At 45.6% G+C, this 20,364-nt stretch overlaps 1 protein-coding gene across 3 annotated transcripts in view; it reads left to right on the forward strand.

The window, feature by feature from the left end:
- TRAPPC11 (trafficking protein particle complex subunit 11) overlaps positions 1-20,364 on the forward strand; it is a 153,388-nt gene that overhangs the window by 122,583 nt on the left and 10,441 nt on the right. For all 3 annotated transcript variants that reach the window (XM_063920701.1, XM_063920702.1, XM_063920700.1), the window contains exons 20-26: positions 4,375-4,562; positions 4,659-4,807; positions 8,379-8,500; positions 10,409-10,528; positions 11,010-11,075; positions 11,338-11,494; positions 12,423-12,534. In XM_063920701.1, the coding sequence (XP_063776771.1) occupies positions 4,375-4,562; positions 4,659-4,807; positions 8,379-8,500; positions 10,409-10,528; positions 11,010-11,075; positions 11,338-11,494; positions 12,423-12,534 (914 nt within the window). The remainder of the gene's footprint in view (positions 1-4,374; positions 4,563-4,658; positions 4,808-8,378; positions 8,501-10,408; positions 10,529-11,009; positions 11,076-11,337; positions 11,495-12,422; positions 12,535-20,364) is intronic.

Raw genomic sequence — 20,364 nt, forward strand, 5'->3', positions numbered from 1 at the left:
TCTGACAAGTCTGGTAAGACTAAAAAGCATTGTGCTACCAGAGGGCCTGCTTCCAAGCCAGAAGATAAGCAATCAGCCTGATGGTGCGGGCCTCCACCTGGGGGATCCCAGGGTGGGAGGACGACTTCTTCATTTTGCACAGATCTGGCAGCAGTCCACCACAGATGTCTGGGTGCAAGAAGTGGTATCTCACGGTTATGCGTTTGCCTTCAAGGAACACCCTCCACAAAGGTTATTTTGTACCAGTCCGTCTTCAGTGGAAACAAAGGCCAGGGCTTCAATCAGTAGTGATCATTGCAGTTCCTCCTGCGCAACGAGGACAAGATTTTTATTCCAACTTGTTTCTAGTTCAGAAGCCAAATGGGTCGTTCCGGCCCATACGCAATCTCAAAGTGCTGAACAAGTACATTTGGGTGCCTCGTTTTCATATGGAGACTTTACGTTCCATTATTTTGCCCATGGAGCTGGAGGATTTAATGGTATCCCTGGATATCCAGGATGCTCACCTGCATGTTCCTATAGCACAGTCCCATCAGTGCTACCTCAGGTTTGCTATCCTCCAGCAACACTCTCAGTTTCATGCCCTACCATTTGGACTGGCCACACCTTCAAGAGTGTTCACCAAAATTATGGTGGTAATGGCGGCTTATCTCCATCGAAAGAGGATAAGGATTTTTCCATACCTCTGCGACTTATTAATCCTGGCACAATCTCAGGAATTTCTTCAGTGCCATCTGCAGCAGACATGCAGAGACACGGTTGGCTCATAAATTGGGCAAAGTCATCCCTGGTTCCGTCACAACGGATGACGCACTTGGGGGCTGTATTGGATTCGGGTCTTCAGAGAGTAATTTTACCTCTGAACAAATATCCACAATACAGTCGAGGATTCAGTAGCTGCTACACAGTCAAAGGGTATCCATTGACGCAGCAATGCGTGGGATGGGATCTATGGTGTCGACATTCAACATGGTGGAGTATGCTCACTCGAGGCCTCTACAAAATCTGATCTTTCCAAATGGAAAAGGGTTACATCAGACACTATAAAACTCAGACTATGGTCCTTCCTCTGGAATTAAGGAGGTCATTAGCCTGGTGGCTACAGACATCCCATCTGGACAAAGCAATACCCTTTTGGATCTCAGATTTGGAGGTTCTGACCACGGATGCCAGTCTTCAGGGCTGGGGAGCACTGTCAGAAAGAAGTTGCTTCAAGGGGCAGTGGACCAAGGAAGAAAGTTGCCTGCCAATAAATATATTGGAACTTCGGGACATATATATGGCACTCATTCAGGCAAAGGACATTCTTCAGGGGAAACCAGTTCAAATTCGCTCGGACAAGGCAACGGCAGTAGCGTACCTCAATCATCAGGGAGGAACTCGCAGCCAAAAAGCAATGAATGAGGTAAGCCACACGTTAAGGTGGGCAGAACGGTATCCGTTCACATGGTCGACCATGTTATGGTCGACATGGACACATGGTCGACGCATGAAAATGGTCGACATATGAAAAGGTCGACATGAGTTTTTTAACTTTTTTTTCTTTTGGGGAACTTTTCCATACTTTACCGTTCCAATCGTAGTCCATGTGGATCGTAAAGTGTGCCGAGCGAAGCGGTAGCGGAGCGAAGGCACCATGCCCAAAGCATGGCGAGCGAAGCGGTGCACTAATTGGGGCTCCCAGTCACTTTACGCAAAAACGACACCAAAAAAAGTTAACTCATGTCGACCTTTTCATATGTCGACCATTTCCATGTGTCCATGTCGACCATGTCAATGTCGACCAATAGTGGTCGACCTAATGACTGTCGACCATAACATGGTCGACCATTCATACCGGGACCGGGCAGAACTTCATCATTCAGCCTTGTCCGCAGTGTTCATTCCGGGAGTTCTAAACTGGGAAGTGAATTTTCTCAGTCGACACGCGATTCATGCAAACGAATGGGCTTTACACCCAGAGGTCTTCCAGACTTTGGTAGACAAGTGGGGATTACCGGAGATAGATCTTATGGCTTCCCGTCAGAACAACAAAGTTAAAGCACACGGGTCAAGGACAAAGGATCCCAAAGCGACCTTTGTGGATGCCCTGTCAGTAAGATGGGACTTTCGTTTGGCCTATGTGTTTCCACCGATTGCCCTCTTGCCCAGGGTGATGCGAAAGGTAAAACAGGGAAAGGGTGCCGTGATACTAATAGCTCCGGCTTGGCCCTGAAGACATTGGTACTCAGATCTGCAGAGGCTGTCGGTGAATACTCCGTCCCTACTCCCTCAACGTCCAGATCTACGGTCTCATTGCCCTTGCTATTACAAGCACCTGGATTGGCTGTCTTTGACGGCGTGGCTCTTGAGACTTCCATCCTGAAAGCAAGAGGATTCTCATAACAGATAATTCAAAGAATGCTCAGAGCAAGGAAACCTTCCTCAGCTCGCATTTATTACCGAATATGGCAGGCCTATATTCTATGGTGCAGTGACAGGAAATTTGACCCTAGGTCTTTCAGAGTTTCCAGAGTCCTAGCATTCTTTCAGGCAGGAATGGACAATGGTCTACGGGTGGCTTCCTTGAGAGTTCAGGTGTCCGCATTGACTGTATGGTTTCAAAAGAAAATTGCTAACCTACAGGATGTTCGCACTCTTTTTCCAAGGAATGCTTCACATTCAACCTCCTTTTGTTCCTCCTACATTTCCTTGGGATCCAAGTTTAGTCCTAAATTGCTCCAAGTTTGCCCCATTTGAACCACTGAAGCAAGTGGATCTTAAATGGTTGACAGCTAAAGTTCTCTTTCTACTGGCTATTGCTTCAGCTAGAAGAGTTTTAGACTGAGGGGCATTGTTATGTTGCCCTCCTTTTCTGATATTTCATCCAGATGGAGCGGTTTTCAGAACCAAATCTGGTTCTCTTCCTATGGTGGTATCTAAATTCCACCTTAACGAAGAAATTGTAGTTCCAGCTTTCCAAGAGCCGGACCTTTCTGCGGGAGATGCATCATTGGACGTAGTCCGTGCTTTAAGGATCTACGTGGATCGTACCAGTGCCGTCAGAAAGACAGACACTCTCTTTGTTCTCTACGGATTTCATAAGGGAGGATGGCCTGCTGACAAGCAGACACTGGCGAGTTGGCATCGGATGACTATTTCAGAAGCATATTCTCAAGCTGATCTCCCTATTCTGGCTAATGTCTCTGCTGACTCTACTCGTAAGGTAGGTCCTTCATGGGCAGCACAACGTGGTACTTCAGCTGAACAGATATGTAAGGCAGCCACATGGTCTTCCATTAACACACTCATTAGACATTATGCCTTTGATTCCTTTGCCTCTCAGGATGCTGCATTCGGGCGAAGGATTCTCCTGTCCAATCGGGAGCGTCCCCTCCACTAAAATTGCTTTGGGACATCCCAATGTTTATCCTGTGGATACTCTGTGGACCCTGCAGGAGAAATACGACTTACCGTCGATAACTCTATTTCTCCTAAGTCCATAGTATCCATAGGGATCCCACCCTGACACACTTGATTTGAGGATCCTTACACCTACTGATCTCTTTCTTCTTGTACGGAAGTGTGTGCATGCATGTTCTTCTCGCTTGATTAGGGCTCTCTATGATGCTCCTACCTTGAGCTTTGGAAAACAACTGAATTGCCTGAGCCAGGAGGCGGGGATATAGGGGACTGACCTGTTGCATACTGGGAGGCTGACAACTTTTGATCGTTGGTTCAAATCCGCTGATGCTACCTCATATCCCAATGTTTATCCTGTGGATACTGTGGACTTAGGAGAAATAGAGGTAATATCTACGTATTTTTGACCAGTCGAAAAAACTGCACTCTTCACCGGGTTCTTACGTCGAATTTACATTCGACCTATTGACTGCCCGTGTTGTTTTTTCGACAGGTCGAAAAATCCGGTACTGGCGAAAACCACGTGTATTGGCAAATTCGCTGCCGATACACATGTTTTGGTGAATTCGCCCATTCCAGTTCGACAAAAAAAGTGAAACGGCATGGGCGAAAATGGGTTCAAAAATGTCTGAAACCGAATCAGTGCTGTTGTTTTCGACCAGTCCGAAAAATGGCACTTAATTGAATCCTACACAACCCCCGCCCTCCCCCCCCGCCCCCGCCCTGTTCCCATCGTCTCCGCCCTGTTCCCATCGTCTCCGTTTACTGTAATGTGTATTGGTATCTCATTTATGGGGGAAAGTGATCATAGCCGGCTATAACTAAGCACAGTCACCGAGCAGTCAGCAGTAGTAGAGTATATGCGTTCACTGTGGCTGCCTGTCATGTATTACAGATCCATTCATTAGTGTTTAGTGTTGCATTTGAGATGCAAATATTGTTATTGAGCTTACACATGCTTTCACCTTTCAGATAACCTCAGTAGATCTAGTACTGGGCAGTGAGGCAGGCCGCTGTGTGATCCTGAACTGGCGAGGGGGCGGAGGAGACGCTGCTTCTGCTCAGGAAGCCATACAGGCAGCACGCTCGTTTAAGCGCAGGCCTAAACTACCTGAAAGCGAAGTGCATTGGGACAGTATCACAATCCAAGCCAGCACCATGTTAGTAATGACCAAAACACTTCTATACTTCACCTAAGTATCTTTCTGACAGCTGAAGATCCATGTGTTCTATTTATTTATTTACTTTTTTGTTAGGATTATTTCTAGAGTACCTAAGGTGTCTGTCCAACTGCGTCATGAGCCGCCAGCCTTGAATAATGAAATGTACTGCCTGATGATAACCATTCAATCCCAGGAGAACACGGTCATGAAGGATGTGAAACTTACTGCAGGACTTAAACCAGGTAGACATGTTTTCTTTGTGATTTTGATTCTCCCAGTTTGATGGTCCTAATTGTAATAAATAAGAATTTCAAAACAGGGTTATATGTACATTTAAATATCAAGTGTAAATCATGTACACTGCCAGACGACTGGCGTTACAGTAGATCATTATGTGTCGCCTCTGGCCTTCTCTGTACCTAAACATGGGTTCTATACATTACCTAGGCCAATGGTGGGTGTATGATGCACACTTTTATTGTATGAAGATAAATAAGTGTTACATATGTGAAAATATCATACGTTACATATATGGGAGTTCACCTTATTGCAGATTACATCTGCTCTTTTACCTATCCAGTGTCTTTGTCTCTATTACTATGATGCATAATTCCAGCTGCTGAGCCACGCTTTTCACTATCCATGTGGTAGGCACTAAGGGCCTAATTCAGACAGCGATCGCAGTCTGAAGCCCTTTGGGGAGAACACACGCACATTGGGCGCACTGCGCATGTGCACCCAGTGAGGCCCAGTGAGATGTGAAAGCATCTCAGGGCTGCGATCGCCTCTACCTGATTGACAGGCAGAGGAGGTCGCGGGGCAGGGGGCGTTAGAACACCGTTGGTGGGGCGCGTCCGGACAACGCAGGTGTGTCCGGACTTTTGCGGGGGTGGGCCGCAACGGCTGCGTGATGTCACACGCAGTCGCTGCGACCCGGAATGCGGCGGGTAGCTGCTTGCACATCTACGATCAGGTCTGGATCACCCCCTAAGCTCATGCACAATGGGTGTCATTCCGAGTTGTTCGCTCGTTATTTTTTTTCCGCAACGGAGCGATTAGTCGCTAATGCGCATGCGCAATGTCCGCAGTGCGACTGCGCCAAGTAAATTTGCTATGCAGTTAGGTTTTTTACTCACGGCATTACGAGGTTTTTTCTTCGTTCTGGTGATCGTAATGTGATTGACAGGAAGTGGGTGTTTCTGGGCGGAAACTGGCCGTTTTATGGGTGTGTGTGAAAAAACGCTACCGTTTCTGGGGAAAACGCGGGAGTGGCTGGAGAAACGGAGGAGTGTCTGGGCGAACGCTGGGTGTGTTTGTGACGTCAAACCAGGAACGACAAGCACTGAACTGATCGCACTGGCAGAGTAAGTCTCGAGCTACTCAGAAACTGCACAGAGAAGTCTTTTCGCAATATTGCAAATCTTTCGTTCGCAAATTTACTATGCTAAGATTCACTCCCAGTAGGCGGCGGCTTAGCGTGTGCAATGCTGCTAAAAGCAGCTTGCGAGCGAACAACTCTGAATGACCCCCAATATACAGTAGGAAAGTCTGTGGAAGCTTGTTGAGTCTTTTTTTTTTTTTTTTTTTATGGCCACTCCCCCCACCACCCTCCATCCACTCATCAATGCTAACTAGGTTGCATCCAACTACATCATACTGTGAAGTGCCTTTAATCCCTGCTGGTGTTGCGGTGACTAGCTTCCTCTGGGCAACAAGGGGAAGGTAGGATGGGTGGGGAAAGTTGGGAGAGGGGATGACTGAGGTAGATGATCAATCGGTGAGCTGACCCAATGTGATGGTTGCACAGTTTGTTTGCAGTGTTGCCACTCGAATTCAGATCGAGCTGGTACACCGTTTATAAACCAGTATCTCCCTCAATGTCAATTAGAGGTTATGGGGGGGAATTCAATTGATTGCGGTAAATTTCACCATGATAAAACATGCTTTTTCATGATTTTTTTACCGATGTTTAATTTAAATTGAAACCATTTTTTTCACTGTAAAATTTGCCCTGTATCACGCGAAAACACATAGGACCATGTATTTACACGGACGCAAGATACGGCACTTATCAGGGATTTTGTTTCTCCTGGGATAATTGAAATCCCCCATGTGTCTTATTGTTCCTCCAATTTGGACCATATAGCAATAGTTCACTGTTGGTGGTTGTGACAGTCATTGATGTACAAGTTGTAATGAAGATATGTAATTTACGGTACATCTGGTGAGGGTGGGCTGACTGTTGCTAGTACTCCTTTGAACTTGAGCACTGACTCCTGGCAGGGAAGTAGTATAGCTCATGCAGTGTGGGGGATATGTGTCCACAGGTGGTGGGAAGGTGAAGGACTATAGCCCCCAAAGCTCTAGATACCTATCATCAGAATTGCCAAAACCAAAATGGCAAAGAGAGAGTCCCCATTGAGGCTATAGCCTCTCATCCACCACAGATACAGCTGTTGCAAGATCAGGGGTGTCAGGCATAGAGAATTACGGTTTATTATTGGGGCTGTTGTGCTTATGTTTTTGGGTATATGTGTATATTTTACAAAACACTGTACGTATTTATTCGTAAATTCATCATGTGAGCACATGTACTCTCTGGACAGATTGTTGAACCTTGGTGCGCTTGTTTAGCTTATTCCCTGACTGGGAAGCTGCTGTTGTCTTACAGTAGATCCTGAAAGGATCTTCTGTCATGAGCTCACTAATGTCCTATTGTCTTGTTCCTCTTAGACCTGCCCTTGCATTGTAGTGGTTGCCATCTGCAAGCTGGCTCCATCATAGCTGTATCATAGCCCTATAAGACCCAACAGGACATCAGCTGGATGCTTAGTCATTTCCTAAAGACTAAGAGAGCATCACAATAGCATTGTTAACTACATCACATGATTACTTTAAGAATACAGTGTTTTATAAAATATACACATGTACCCAAAAACATAAGCACAATAACGGCAATAATAAACATTTATTCTCTATGCCGGACACCCTTGATCTTGCAACAGCTGTATCTGTGGTGGTTGGGAGACGATAGGGGACTTTCTCTTTGCCATTTTGATTTGGACAATTTTGATGACAGGTGCCAGTGTCCAGGGCTTTGGGGGCTGTAGTCCTTCACATCTGATTCATGTGTCTGTGGAAGCCAAAATTTTTTCCATTACATGTTATAGACTTCAAATTTGTGCTTAACGCTCTACTTCAAGAGCTCCTTCTGTTGCGGGGACATCCCTTCAGACAATGCCACAGTGTACGTCAACCATAAGTAAAAAGTTCCTTTCTAATAAAGGAACCCAGCAAGATCAAGCGCTGGGCAGGGCAAAAAATGTCCCAGCGATATCAACCAGGTTCAATCCAGGAGCAGGTAACCGGGTGGCTGAAAATTTCACCTGTCACGTCATTCATTCCATAGAATGGTCCCTACTCCAGGACATCTTCCAACATATTGTGGACAGATGGGGTCAGCCAGATATTATACAAGACTATATCATGGGAGAACTACAAGGTGAAGCACATCTGCTCTAGAACTATGAATCACAAAGTGTTTCTTGTAGATGCCATGACGGGCCTGTGGATTTTAGGATCATTTCTGTTGTAATTTACAAATGCACTTAAAGGGTTTAGCTTAAGCTTGATTAATGTGTTCAGTAGAAGTACAGTCATTTACCTCCAGTGTTCCGTGTGCATGTCTGTTACTGTTTGGGCTCCTGAAAGCTGGCAGCCACAGCGTTAAATAGAAAACTTTTGATTACCTCGGCTGACCTGGCACCATGGTATGCATTGTGCAGTAACCCGGGATAACAATGTGTCTTACAGGGCAGGATGCCAACCTCACACAGAAGACTCTGGTTACGCTTCAAGAAACAGAACTGTGTGATGACTCAAGCCCGGCTCTGCTCACAGACGTCCCCATAGGAAGCCTGCAACCTGGAGAAAAGGTGCTGCTGTGACCTTTAATACTCAGCCAGCTCACTGTGTGTGTTGTCACTGGAAAATAATAAACTACTAACCATGCCGCTCTGTTACAGGAATGTAAATAAGACTTACCCATACCTTTTATATAGTTCTGTAAACCAGCAGTAGTATATTTATATAGGGATAAAAGGACATAAACATAAAATGTGCTGTTGCTATTTACATAACTAGACAATTCACATATGCTAAAGATCTTAGTTACTATCATGTATCCACCTCTTTGAAGTATTTTATATAATATTTGAAACTTTTCTTAAGAAAAACGCTCTGAAACATAATATTTTATTTATTTACATACGTATATATTTCTGCTATTCTAGCAATACAGGCTTTACTTATACTAATATGTCAATATCCTGAACTGGGACACTTTATTTCCAGCAGGACCCATAGCAACCAATTGTTATTACAAGTTCACCAGTAAATTGTATGCAATGGGTTACTGCACATGTGAAGGTGTGTTGGTATATAACTCTCAATGAATTCGGATTCTGCATTGATGCACAATAATCTCATTAACACTGCATATTCAGCTATAGAACACCATAAAAGCAGGTGCCGCTGTGTTTCTTTATTATTATTATTATTATTATTATTATTATTATTATATTACACAGTAATTTGCATGATTTGATTTTGTTCACAAGTGCTATACTGTCCAAGGCAAAGCTGATTAACCTCTTGAGAATCCAAGCACAGGGCCTCAGATGTACGCAATGCCAATTATGCAATTCAGCGAGTAACGGGCACACTGCGCTCACACCAAGGCTTAGCGATGACTCTCACAGTGAGAATTTATTCGCTTATTGATTGACAGGGATCGTTTGGGAAGGTAACAGAGTGTCAGTAAAAACGCAAGTGTGTTGCAGCCGGTTTCGGGGTTCGTTTCAGCGTACAACTGCGATCCCGCCTGCACAAAACATGCCCCAGCTTCTCCAATCCCAGGGCCACTCTGTGCGACCATAGCATTATCGAAGGATCTGCGACCACCGTTGTGTATTTGTGCACAGTTGCTGAAACTGCTGGGCGTCTCGATAAAAATCCAGGCATCTGTGTCATTTGCATATTTTTGCACATCTGTTGCATACAGGATCACAGCTGTGAATGCATTTGCACACAACGTGCCCACTATATAACTGTACGCTTTCATACAGATGTGTGCAAACTTTGTGTGACGATGACCAATCATGGGTCCAGTGTTCAGTTTGTCAGCTAAATAATAATAATATGCATATTTGGGTCAGTAGAGGTGATTGAAATGAGGGGGTGTGACACTAATTCATATCTGAAAAAACAATCACGCAGCCTCTGTCTTGTTTTCAGCTTTCCAGAACCTGGTATGCCCTCTACTATTCCCATACCATCATTTTACATCTCCAGAGAATTCATATTTGTGTGTTTGGAACTACTTTTATTATTTCAAATACCAAATTAATAGCGAAACCGCTGCACATTAGAAGCACGTTATAAAACATCAGCCCACATGTGTCATTACGGATAGTTTTGTGTTTATCAGCAATGCTAGATGACCACTGAGTGGCATTGTTCTACATAATAAATCACTATAGCTGCCTGCATTCCTACTACATATGAAATACATTTCTCTGAGCAGAATAGCACGGCCATATTTTTTGTTATTTAACTGATATAAATCCTACTTGCATATTTCATGTTTGATGAAACCATAAAACGTTTAAGTGCAGCTGTCAACATTATCAACTACATTACACTGTACGGGTGTACTATGGAAATGCAATCCTTAATCATTCTATATGTAATCTGTTATTAGTCAATCTTCAGTGATTAGGTCCCGTCTTACTGTATTTTACCCTTAATAATGTAGTCATTGTTGTGTTTTGTGTTCTTTGCAGCTAGACATGCCCTTGTACATCCGCTGCGGCACTGTCGGCACACGTGTATTCCTGGTTTATGTTTCATACCTGATAGACACGTCAGTTGAGGACAAAGAGATTGTCTGCAGATGCCACAGAGTAAGCTGATACTCCCACATCACTGTCATCTCACACCTGGGCTGCCAACTGATGGTCTCTTAAAAAACTTCTGTCTTAAGGGCCCCATAGACTAGAACGATATGTCTGAGGCGATTTCCCTTGAACTCTCCCGGGAGCTTCCCGGGAGTGGTTCCATACGATTTGGTACATTTTGTATGCGATCCCAGCCTGCGGGAATCGACATATCACGAGTGCAGCACTAACGATCTAGGGAAGCCGATCCGACCCTCACGGGAATGCGCATTGGATCAGAAACATCCAAAATGCCCGATTTCACCCGATATATCGTCCCGAATGCCCTAAATTGGCTGAAATCGGGCATTATCTTTCTAGCGTATGGGGCCCTTTACTTTGATATGTTCACATACAGTTTAATTTAAAATAATACACTTGTATATAGATTGCATTTAATACAAATCTGTCTATTTTCTCCATGATGACTTTAATTGCCTTCACACAGGATGAAACCGTCACCATTGAGACAGTGTATCCATTTGATGTCGCTGTAAAGTTTGTGTCTATAAAGGTCAGTATCTAAACACATTAATCATTATCAAATATTACAGTACTGTTCCTTTTGATTGCATTATCTTTTACTTCCATTGAGATTTTCAAATTAAATTATTTTTAATCTTTTATGCAGTTTCATAGAGCTACATAAGACCTAAGGGCATAGACACATCCTTTGGCAGCTGTAAATCATTGACTCAGGTCACAGTTTATCAATCTCTTAATGTAAGTGCTATCAGTCAATGATATTGTTCTTGTTTGATGCATGTTCTCTGCAGTTTGAACATTTAGATCGCGTCTACGCGGACATCCCCTTCTTGTTAATGACCGATATCCTGAGCGCTTCTCCATGGGCGTTGACTATTATATCTAGCCAGCTGCAACTCTCACCATCCGTCACCCCTGTAGACCAGCTGGAATCTCACGTAGAGAAAGGTGAGTAACTGTTCTTCAGTAATCCACCCCTGTTTCCATTGTTATTAGCATAACAGAGGCATCCCAGTTACCAGCGGGGAAAATGTCTCATTGCAGGCTTTGAATCCACACTATGATGACACCGTATAGGTTGTGTTAATATTATTCCCATTCTCATGATACAGATGTGTCCTCAGAACTAATCTCAGTACGCCATGTGCCGCAAGATGCCTGATTTAAGCCGCTAGGTGCCGTGCGACTCTGCTAGCGCCAGGTGTCTTTTTACCCAAATATGCGCCTTAGTAGCAGTGCGCACCAGGAGACTCTGCTGATTAATTTGATATGCAACACTTGTGTATCTTTGTGCAACTGAGTCTGTATATGAAGCACAATGCAACTTGGCATAGAAAAAAGCCGCAGCAGCTGCTTTATAGCACTTCGTATGCAGATACAGACAGTCACACAGAGATATGCCAAATGTTGTTTATCAGGTTAACCAGCTCAGTCTCCTTGTGCGTAGTAGTCACATCGCCATTGCAACTAAGACGCATTTTTAGGTAATAGACACAAAAAATACGCCCCAGCGCTAGCAGAGTCTCACAGACATGGCGCGACGAGAGAGGTTGTGTGGCCTGACTGCAGCAATAATGTATGAGGACACATCTGTATAATCACACTATGGAAGCAACACGTATTTGTTATGTGACCGTTTAGATTGCTTGTATGAAAGCAGCAGAAACAGCTGTAGGGAATCCATTCATTTACTAAAGCATAATTCCTGCTTGTGGGAGACGTGTCAGTGGGGAGGTTCTGATAACACCTACAAATTAAAGGTTTCAGCATTTTGAGTTGCTGCTAATCTGTAGCAATGTTACATTCTGATTATGGAAATGTGAATAATATTCTGTGAGGTGATTGAATTATAATGTTTTGTTTATGTGCACACCAGTTGTGTTACAGACCGGAGAGAGTGCCAGCGAGTGCTTCTGTCTTCAGTGTCCACCCATAGGAAACTCTCCGAGCGGAGTGGCCACCGGCAGCTATGTCATTTCTTGGAAGAGGTAACCTGAGGTCATATCTGAGAGGTTTTGCAGAAATAACTACTGTTATAGTATTGACCATCATGTCACTGTATCCATAACTTCCAAGGGCAACAGTACTGCACTATTACTAGTAATATGTAGCGATTAGAGTTTTTATGCTGATTAAATAGGTACTCCAGTTTATGAGCGTGGCTCTTTACTGCAGTCCCTGCAAGCTTTGCAGTGTTCTAACGTGTTTTATGAAACTGTTGGAATGTGCTCTGCAGACTACATTAATTTTTAACCTTTACAGGATGTATTGCTTTACCTTTCTGGATTCTTTCTTCTTCTTTTTTTTTAAGGAGAACATATGTATCATCTCAGCAGAGTTGTTTCGTTGCCTTTGCATAGAGCACGCAGTTTCTCTTTGGATGTAGTTGTAACTGCGTAATTTCAAGGGGCAATATGTATTGACAAGCGTGTCTGTATGATAAGCTGGGATAGGGACAGTGGCGTCGGAACAGGGGGTGCAAGGGGGCAGCATGCCCCCCCCCCCGCCTTCAAATATGACAGGCGCTGGTGAGGGGGAGCACTTACCGCCGATACCGGCGGTGACTTGTCCTTTAAAAAAAAGTCTGCTGCCACACAGCCGCAGCGTGCTATGCTGTGCGCTGTCCAAGCTGGCTCTTCACTGATGCCTTATTGGGAGGAGGCGGGGATGTTCCAGCAGGCTTGGCATGGCTACGCCTCCTCCCAGTAATGCATCAGTGAAGAGCCGGCTTGGACACCGCACAGCATAGCACGCTGCGGCTGTGCGGCAGCAGACTTTTTTTTTAAAGGACAAGTCACGGCGGGTATCGGGGGTAAGAAAAGGGGGAGTGCCAACATGTATGTTTTTCTGCGCCCCCACCCTCAAAACATTCTAGCGCCCCTGGATAGGGATGTAGTGATACAGTCGGCATTGAAGATGTCTGCACAATGTCAGCATTTTGCAGGGAGTGGATGGTTAGGGTTAGGCTACGGGAGGGGAAGTTAGTGTTAGGCTGCAGGAGAGGAGGGTTAGGCTACGGGATGGGAGGTTAGGGTATGGCACTAGGGGGAGAGTTAGTTGTGAGGGTTAGCCATACTCACTGCTGGAGGATACGCCGGAAGTCATCAGTACTGTATGTTGTTGCCGTACCTTCCATACCAGGTAAGTGACAACTAGACCACCAGTGATGTTTTGTCGACGTTACAGTTTCATCACAGTCGACATGCTACATGTCAGCATTACAGATATTATTATACCTTACGTGGCACCAAAAGGTGTCTGTGATGCCTTACAAAGTACAGAAACAGAATGACCAGAACAAGTAAAAATTCACTTACAGTACATTACACTGCAGTGCATGGGCATGGTTTATAAACATTATGAATGTCGACAATACTATACCACACCGCTGTGATAGACAGAAACTGCTGATGAGAATGCAGCCTATTCATTTACTGGGAATTAGACGCCATTCTTGCATATTGACTGAGCCAATCAAATACTGGCCTCCATAGTAAGTGGCAGTTAGTTCTCTGCATGGTTAATATGCTATGATATGCTGAGCATTTATAGGAAATACAGTGAGAATAGACTATAGTATAGCTAAGGCAGGGCTTGTAGACCTGACAAGCATGGCAAGTATATGTCCACTCGTAGCTACTCATCCTCAACCACTGCATTATACTGGAATTTGGGGTCTCATTATTATATTAGCTAAGGTTTGTTGTCAGACTTTTATCAGTTATGTTTTGTATGTTCTCGTACATTGAATGAAATTCATGCCCCATTCCAGACCTTATTGTGTATAATGACCCAATACTTTGATCGCACAAATTCTAAATGTTGAGTGTGTTATGTTCCTTATAATTTCATCATGTATTAAAAAAAAAAAAAAAAACAAAAACAAAGTTTAAATACCTGTTTATTGAAGATAAAAGATAATGGAGGAGTGAGATTTAGTTAAACAGCAAAATGAAGTAAATGGTAAGGCACGTGCACAGCCATATCTGGTGCCAAGGCTTTTATGCAGCAGCATATGTGTTGCCAAGACTAATGCACTGAGCTGTGTCTGATGTTGACACTAATGTGATGTCAGGAACACAGGCTGGTAAGAGCTGGTTGGCCCGGAAGGCAGATACGAGCAGGAAGTAAAGGATAGAATCAGCAGCTTATAGCAATGTTCTTCTTACGGGATGTAGTTAATATCCCGGCGTTTAGGATTCCGGCGGTCAGAATACCTATGCCGGGATCCCGATAACCAAGAATGCCGACAGCTGCGGCTATTCCCACTTGTGGGTGTCCACATGGCAAGCACAGCAAGGGGCTTTCTAGCGCTCACCTGCTGCCGGCATTCTGGCAGCCGGGATCCCGGCTTCTGTATTCAGACTACCGGGATTCCATACCCGACCCCTTCTTACCCATAGCTGTATACTGGAGGGGGTGTGGGAGACTCCGCATGTCTCTCAGTGGATGATTTGAGTGAAGGAGTGTGGCAAAATTCATCTTCACTCAAATCATTCATTGTTTGTATCCACAGTTATTTCTCTAACGTCCTAAGTGGATGCTGGGGACTCCGTCAGGACCATGGGGTTTAGCGGCTCCGCAGGAGACAGGGCACAATAATAAAAGCTTTAGGATCAGGTGGTGTGCACTGGCTCCTCCCCCTATGACCCTCCTCCAAGCCTCAGTTAGATCTTTGTGCCCGGCCGAGAAGGGTGCAATCTAGGTGGCTCTCCTTAGCTGCTTAGAATAAAAGTTTAAGTTAGGTTTTTTATTTTCAGTGAGTCCTGCTGGCAACAGGCTCACTGCTACGAGGGACTTAGGGGAGAGAAGTAAACTCACCTGCGTGCAGGATGGATTTGCTTCTTAGGCTACTGGACACCATTAGCTCCAGAGGGAGTCGGAACACAGGTCTCACCCTGGGGTTCGTCCCGGAGCCGTGCCGCCGACCCCCCTTGCAGATGCCGAAGTTGAAGAGGTCCAGAGGTCCAGAAACAGGCGGCAGAAGACTTTCAGTCTTCATAAGGTAGCGCACAGCACTGCAGCTGTGCGCCATTGTTGTCAGCACACTTCATACCAGCGGTCACTGAGGGTGCAGGGCGCTGGGGGGGGGCGCCCTGGGCAGCAATGTATTATACCTTTTTTATAGCTAAAATACATCACATATAGCCCTTGAGGCTATATGGATGTATTTAACCCCTGCCAGATCTCACAAACTCCGGGAGAAGAGCCCGCCGTTTTAGGGGGCGGGGCCTATTCTCCTCAGCACACGGCGCCATTTTCCTGCTCAGCTCTGCTGTGAGGAAGGCTCCCAGGCTCTCCCCTGCACTGCACTACAGAAACAGGGGTAAAACAGAGAGGGGGGGCACTTATTTGGCGATATGATTACATATGTGAAAATGCTATAAGGGAAAACACTTGTATAAGGGGTTGTCCCTGTATAATTATAGCGTTTTTGGTGTGTGCTGGCAAACTCTCCCTCTGTCTCCCCAAAGGGCTAGTGGGGTCCTGTCCTCTATCAGAGCATTCCCTGTGTGTGTGCTGTGTGTCGGTACGTGTGTGTCGACATGTAGGAGGACGATGTTGGTGAGGAGGCGGAGCAAATTGCCTGTATTGGTGATGTCACTCTCTAGGGAGTCGACACCGGAATGGATGGCTTATTTAGGAATTACGTGATAATGTCAACACGATGCAAGGTCGGTTGACGACATGAGACGGCCGGCAAACAAATTAGTACCTGTCCAGGCGTCTCAGACACCGTCAGGGGCTTGTAAAAACGCCCATTTACCTCAGTTGGTCGACACAGACAGACACGGACACTGACTTCAGTGTCGACGGTGAAGAAACAAACGTATTTTCCTTTAGGGCCACACGTTACATGTTAAGGGCAATGAAGGAGGTGTTACATATTTCTGATACTACAAGTACCACAAATAAGGGTATTATGTAGGGTGGGAATAATCTACTTGTAGTTTTTCCTGAATCAGATAAATTAAAGTGTGTGATGATACGTGGGTTTCCTCTGATAGAAAATTATTGGAGGTATACCCTTTCCCGCCAGAAGTGAGGGCGAGTTGGGAAACACACCTTAGGGTGGATAAGGCGCTCACACGCTTATAAAAACAAGTGGCGTTACCGTCTCCAGATACGGCCGCCCTCAAAGAGCCAGCTGATAGGAAGCTGAAAAATATCCTAAAAAGTATATACACACATACTGGTGTTATACTACGACCAGCAATCGCCTCAGCCTGGATGTGCAGCGCTGGGGGGGCTTGGTCGGATTTCCTGACTGAAAATATTGATACCCTTGACAGGAACAATATTTTATTGACTATAGAGCATTTTAATGATGCATTTCTATATATGCGAGATGCGCAGAGGGATATTTGCATTCTGGCATCAAGAGTAGATGTGATGTCCATATCTGCCAGACGATGTTTATAGACACGACCGTGGTCAGGTGATGCAGATTCCAGACGGCACATGGAAGTATTGCCGTATAAAGGGGCGGTCCATCGGACCTGGTGGCCATGGCAACAGCTGGAAAATCCACTTTTGTTACCCCAAGTCACATCTCAGCAGAAAAGGACACAGTCTTTTCAGTCTCCGTCCTTTCGTACCCATAAAGGCAGGCGGGCAAAAGGCCAGTCATATCTGCCCAGGGTTAGAGGAAAGGGAAGAAGACTGCAGCAGGCAGCCCATTCCCAGGAACAGAAGTCCTCCACAGCTTCTGCCAAGTCCGCAGCATGACGCTGGGGCCATACAAGCGGACTCAGGTGCGGTGGGGGGTCATCTCAAGAGTTTCAGCACGCAGTGGGCTCACTCGCAAGTGGACTCCTGGATCCTACACGTAGTATCCCAGGTGTACATTGGAAATTCGAGACGTCTTCCCCTCACAAGTTCCTGAAGTCTGCTTTACCAACGTCTCCCTCCGACAGGGAGGCAGTATTGGAAAAAAATTCACAGGCTGTATTCCCAGCAGGTGATAATCAAAGTACCCCTCCTACAACAAGGGAAGGGGTATTATTCCACACTGTATTGTGGTACTGAAGCCAAACGGCTCGGTGAGATCTAAAAGATTTGAACAATTACATACAAGGGTTCAAATCAAGATGGAGTCACTCAGAGCAGTGATAGCGAACCAGGACGATATGGTGTCACTGGATATCAGGGACGCTTACCTACATGTCCAAATTTTGCCCTTCTCACCAAGGGTATCTCAGGTTCGTGGTACAGAACTGTCACTATCAGTTCAGACGCTGCCGTTTGGATTGTCCACGGCACCCCGGGTCTTTACCATGGTAATGGCCGAAATGATGATTTTTCCTAAAAGAAATATGGACGCTTTCCTGATAAGGGCAAGGTCCAGAGAACAGTTGGCGGTCGGAGTAGCACTATCTCAAGTAGTTCTACGACAGCACGAGTGGATTCTAAATATTCCAAAATCGCAGCTTTTTCCGACGACACGTCTAATGTTCCTAGGAATGATTCTGGACACAGTCCAGAAAAGGATGTTTTCTCCCGGAGAAGAAGACCAGGGAGTTATCCGAGCTAGTCAGGAACCTCCTAAAACCAGGAAAAGTATCAGTGCATCATTGCACAAGGGTCCTGTGAAAAATGGTGGTTTCTTACAAAGCGATCCCATTCGGTAGATTTCACGCAAGAACCTTTCAGTGGAATCTGCTGGGAAAATGGTCCGGATCGCATCTTCAGATGCATCAGCGGACAACCCTGTCTCCAAGGACAAGGGTGTTTTCTTCTGCGGTGGCTGCAGAGTGCTCATCTATGAAAGGGCCGCAGATTCGACATTCAGGACTGGGTCCTGGTGACCACGGATGCCAGCCTGAGTGGCTGGGGAGCAGTCACACAAGGATAAAATTTCCAGGGAGTGTGATCAAGTCTGGAGACTTCTCTCCACATAAATATACTGGAGCTAAGGGCAATTTACAAGGCTCTAAGCTTAGCAAGACCTCTGCTTCAAGGTCAGCCGGTATTGATCCAGTGGGACAACATCACGGCAGTCGCCCACGTAAACAGACAGGGCGGCACATGAAGCAGGAGGGAAATGGCAGAAACTGCAAGGATTCTTCGCTGGGCGAAAAATCATGTGATAACACTCTCAGCAGTGTTAATTCCGGGAGTGGAAAACTGGGAAGCAAACTTCCTCAGCAGGCATAACCTCCACCCGGGAGAGTGGGGACTTCAGCGGGAAGTCTTCCACATGATTGTAAACCGTTGGGAAAAACCAAAGGTGGACATGATGGCGTCCCGCCTGAACAAAAAACTAGACAAATATTGCGCCAGGTCAAGGGACCCTCAGGCAATAGCGGTGGACGCTCTGGTAACACTGTGGGTGTACCAGTCAGGGTATGTGTTCCCTCCTATGCATCTCATACCAAAAGTACTGAGAATCATAAGAAGGAGATGAGTAAGAACGATACTCGTGGTTCCGGATGGGTCAAGAAGGACTTGGTACCCGGAACTTCAAGAGATGCTCACGGAAGAACCGTGGCCTCTACCTTTAAGAAAGGACCTGCTCCAGCAGGGGCCTTGTCTGTTCCAAGACTTACCGCGGCTGCGTTTGACGGCATGGCAGTTGAACGCCGGATCCTGAAAGGGCATTCCAGATGAAGTCATCCCTACCCTGGTCGAAGCCAGGAAGGATGTAATCGCAAAACATTTTCACCGCATTTGGCGAAAATATGTTGCGTGGTGTGAGGCCAAGAAGGTCCCTACAGAGGAATTCCAACTGGGTCGTTTCCTACATTTCCTGAAAACAGGACTGTCTATGGGCCTAAAATTAGGGTCCATTAAGGTTCAAATTTCGACCCTGTCAAATTTCTTCCAGAAAGAACTGGCTTCAGTGCCTGAAGTTCAGACGTTTGTAAAAGGGGTACTGCATATACAGCCTCCTTTTGTGCCCCCAGTGGCACCTTGGGATCTCAATGTTGTTTTGAGTTTCCTAAAGTCACATTGGTTTGATCCACTCACCACTGTGGAATTAAAATATTTCACATGGAAGGTGAAGATTCTATTAGCCCTGGCTTCAGCCAGGCGTGTGTCAGAATGGGCGGCTTTATCATATAAAAGCCCTTACTTAATTTTTCATTCTGACAGGGCAGAATTGAGGACTCGTCCTCAATTTCTCCTTAAGGTGTTTTCTGTTTTTCACATGAACCAACCTATTGTGGTACCTGCGGCTACTAGGGACTTGGAGGACTCCAAGTTACTTGACGTTGTCAGGGCCCTGAAAATATATGTTTCCAGGACGACTGGAGTCAGAAAATCTGACTCGCTGTTTAGCCTGTATGCACCCAACAAGATGGGTGTTCCTGCTTCTAAGCAGACGATTGCTCGCTGGATTTGTAGTACAATTCAGCTTGCACATTCTGTGGCAGGCTTGCCACAGCCAAAATCAGTAAAAGCCCATTCCACAAGGAAGTGGGCTCATCTTGGGCGGCTGCCCGAGGGGTCTCGGCTTTACAACTTTGCCGAGCTGCTACTTGATCAGGGGCACACCCTGACTGAGGAGGACCTGGAGTTCTCTCATTCGGTGCTGCAGAGTCATCCGCACTCTCCCGCCCGTTTGGGAGCTTTGGTATAATCCCATGGTCCTGACGGAGTCCCCAGCATCCACTTAGGACGTTAGAGAAAATAAGAATTTACTTACCGATGATTCTATTTCTCGTAGTCCGTAGTGGATGCTGGGCGCCCATCCCAAGTGCGGATTGTCTGCAATACTTGTACATAGTTATTGTTACAAAAATCGGGTTATTCTTGTTGTGAGCCATCTTTTCAGAGGCTCCTTCTGTTATCATGCTGTTAACTGGGTTCAGATC

This window comes from Pseudophryne corroboree, chromosome 1 (assembly GCF_028390025.1).
Source record: "Pseudophryne corroboree isolate aPseCor3 chromosome 1, aPseCor3.hap2, whole genome shotgun sequence".
Classification (NCBI taxonomy): domain Eukaryota; kingdom Metazoa; phylum Chordata; class Amphibia; order Anura; family Myobatrachidae; genus Pseudophryne; species Pseudophryne corroboree.